Source organism: Apaloderma vittatum, unplaced genomic scaffold, assembly GCF_000703405.1.
Source record: "Apaloderma vittatum isolate BGI_N311 unplaced genomic scaffold, ASM70340v1 scaffold25457, whole genome shotgun sequence".
NCBI lineage: Eukaryota > Metazoa > Chordata > Aves > Trogoniformes > Trogonidae > Apaloderma > Apaloderma vittatum.
In genome coordinates this window covers 15,400-18,563 of record NW_009726000.1, presented here as the reverse complement: position 1 = coordinate 18,563, position 3,164 = coordinate 15,400, and the positions used below count along the sequence as shown (strand labels likewise).

The 3,164-nt window shown below is 59.4% G+C and overlaps 1 protein-coding gene across 1 annotated transcript in view; it reads left to right on the top strand.

The window, feature by feature from the left end:
• Nucleotides 1-22: 22 nt before the first annotated feature.
• LOC104276714 (Kv channel-interacting protein 2-like) overlaps nucleotides 23-3,164 on the top strand; it is a 13,801-nt gene continuing 10,659 nt past the window's right edge. The window contains exon 1 of the mRNA XM_009873133.1: nucleotides 23-125. Within this exon, the coding sequence (XP_009871435.1) occupies nucleotides 23-125 (103 nt within the window). The remainder of the gene's footprint in view (nucleotides 126-3,164) is intronic.

The window sequence follows — 3,164 nt, the reverse complement described above, 5'->3', positions numbered from 1 at the left end:
GGGGCAATGAGACACCCTCACCATGAACCTGGAAGGCCTTGAGATGATTGCAGTGCTGGTGGTCTTGGTCCTCTTCGTCAAGGTGCTGGAGCAATTTGGCCTCTTCGAGCCCGTGTCCTTGGAAGGTAACGGGCGCGTTGGTGATGTCCTCCGGGGACACAGCGGGCAGGCAGCAGGTGTCCAGAGCTGCCCCCAAGGATGCTCTGAAGCTTCTGCATCTGCAGGAGGTTCCTGGGATGTGGTGTCATTCTGCCGCTTGTAGGGGTGGGCAGGGGGTTCTTGGTGCAAGGAGCAGAGTATCCTGCCTGCTCCATGCAAGGTCCCAGTGCCTCGGGACGTGGGGAGGGGACAGGGCTGGCAGGGTGTCTGCTGCATGGTGATGACTTTGATGTGTGCTGTGGGCTGAGACTGTGTGATTGTGCAAGTGGGCACTAGCAGTGTGAGCTCTCAGACTCAGCACCAGCCTCCAGAGTGGCCAGGCTTGGACAGGATGGATGTCTGCTGCGCTCCCTGCTCCTGGCTCTCTCCAGGGCCCCCTGTGGCCCTTGGGCAGGGAAGAGGGGCACAGGGAGTGCTGCCCGGCTGGGGACGGGCTGTGCAAGGTGCTGAGCTGTGTGCGTGGGGCATACTTAGGGAATCCATCCGTGGTGGGAGGGAGGTCAGGACCACTTGTCTGGGTGCAAACCCGCTTGCAGGGCAGGAGAGCTTTCACTGCTGCTTAACTAGTTGCTTTGTCCTTCCAGCAGCACGCTTAGGTGGATCATGCTAGAAGGGAAACTGAGGCAGGGGCTGATTTAACTCCCAGATGTCCTGCCTGTGAGCCCTGGGAGGGGGGAGTCAGGCTGACTGTGCCCAGATTGGTTCCTCTCCTCCCCAGTTCTGTGGTGATTTGGGGAGTGCCTCTTCCAGACCCTTCTTTTCCACCTCCCCGTGCTTTTGCTTCCCCATGCAACCACTTAAAGCTTTGGACACTAGCTGGTGACATTGATTGTGGCTGCTCTGCAGCACACTGGCTTCCAGCCATGGCAGAGTGGGACAAGCAGAGAGCCCCCCAGACCTGGCAGCAGCCCTGCTGAGGGGCACAGGATGAGGCAGGGGTCGCCCTTTGGCCTGTGTGGCTGCTCCTTGCCAGTTCCTACTCCTCCGTCCCCTGGGGCACACTCCTTGTCCCCCTGCAAGTCTCTTTGCTCTGGCCTGAGCCAGGGCAGGAGGTTGGGGGTGGGGTGTCCTGTATCTAGCCTTGTCCCTATCAGGTGGCACCCCTGCAGAGGGGACTGGGATGGATGGTGGCATGCCTGTCTCCCCTGAAGGACAAACCTTGCTGCCAGTCCCACCTTGTTCCCAAGAGGACACAGTGTCACTGTGAAGTGTGGGGAGGCACAGCCTGCCCTGTCCCTCCTCCACCTGCACCTCCCACACTGGGAAGCTGTGGGTCCCTCTGGCCTGGCTAGAGATCCACCCCAGCTGTGGCTGTGGGACTCAGGTGCCCCAGATTAGCAGCAATTGCTCCCATCACCAAAAGGTGCTGGGAGGAGGGGAAAATGTGTTGCTTCAGGGGTAGAAATTGGCTGAGGTTGAGCCAAGCCCTGGGTATAGCACAGGCAGTCCTGTGGGTGAGTGGCTGCATGTTGGGATGGGATGCTGTTGCATGGGCCATCCCCCAACTTTTCTTGGGAGGCAGCAGGTAGGAGACTTTGCTTGCTGGGGAAGGTCCCAGGCAGTGTCTGGGATTGGGAAATGCTGAACCCCCTCTGGGAGTTGTTTACCAGCCATGCCAGGGCCAGCAGTGACAGCCCAGGGACCGCAAAGAGCCTGAAACCGTACACTAATGGCTTGGCTCTGCTAATGGACACGAGGCTCCATCACCCGTAGCAAAGCCATCGATACTGCCTGCCGCGCTTCCCCTGCCTCAGCTGCCACCGCACGCTCTGTCCGTGCCCTGCCTGTAGCTGTGGCTGTCTCGCTGCCCAGGCTGTGCTGCAGTTGTCCTGGAAATGGGTTGTGCTGGGGGGGTTGTTGTCCTGCCACAGTGATGGACTGGGAATGAAGCATCTCCTGAGGAAACTGGGAAAATGCCCTAACCCTGGGGAAGGGTTCAGTGGGAGCATCTTGCAGCAGGACCCTGTCTGCCCCTGGGGAGGCTGCAGAGATGAAGGGAGTGAAATGGGGGAACTCCAGTTCACAAGCTTGGCTGGATGAGGCCCTGAGCAACTCATCCTCCGTTTGGAGTTGGTCCTCCTGTGAGCAAGTGCTGGTTGTCTGCACTGCCTCACCCTGTCCTCTTGTCACTGTGCCCCCTTGGATCCCACCACAGCCTTGGTGGCATGGCCACAGCTGCTGTCTGACAGCAGTGGTGGAGCATCTCCTGTGGCTGCACTGCACTCCAGAGGTGATCGATGCTGGAGCCAGTGTTGTTTACCAGATAGTTAACTGCTGAGAGGCTGTGTCACCCCATTGCTGCCCTGTGCTGCTGTGCACTGTCCCTAGCCCCAAACACCTCCTGGCAGAGCTGCTTGAGCACTGCTGAGCCCCCTGGAGGGCTCCCAGCCCCCTGCCAAGAGCCTGCTTTGGCCAGACACTTGGGAAGGGGCAGGCAAAGAGAAACACTATTGATTTTGGCTCTTGCAGTGCAGCATCAATAATTCAGCATGGAGCAATCGGTCCTGGCTGGGAGGAGGGGTGGGCAGGAGGTGAAAGGCAGGAGAGCCGCCTGCGTAGCTCGGCCTCAGATGAATATTAGATGAAACTGCAGATTGCTATTGGCAGGATAATTGGTGTCTGCCCAGGGCTGGCCCTGCCTCAGCTGGTCGGGATCTATGCATGGGGCAGGCAGGACGTGAGTATTTTGGAGAGCCCCCAACACAGGGTGTGCTGGCCCATGCCTTCCCCAAGGGGCTGCTGCTGTTGGCCCATAGCTGAGGATGCAGACGGGGGCTAGGGAGGGTGCCAAATCTCTACAGAGCCTGGGGAGAAATGGGAAGGAGCAGAAGCCTGTCTGGGTGCCACCAGAAACCCAAAGGGTGCCAGGCAGGAGGGTGGTGGCAGTGAGCAGCACACCCACCTCCTGGTGCCTAGCTCCAGATGGGAAAATAAGCATCCCTGTGGCACTGGCAAGAGCAAAGCCCTGTGCCAAGCCTTGCTTTCCTTCTGCTTTCCAGGAACCC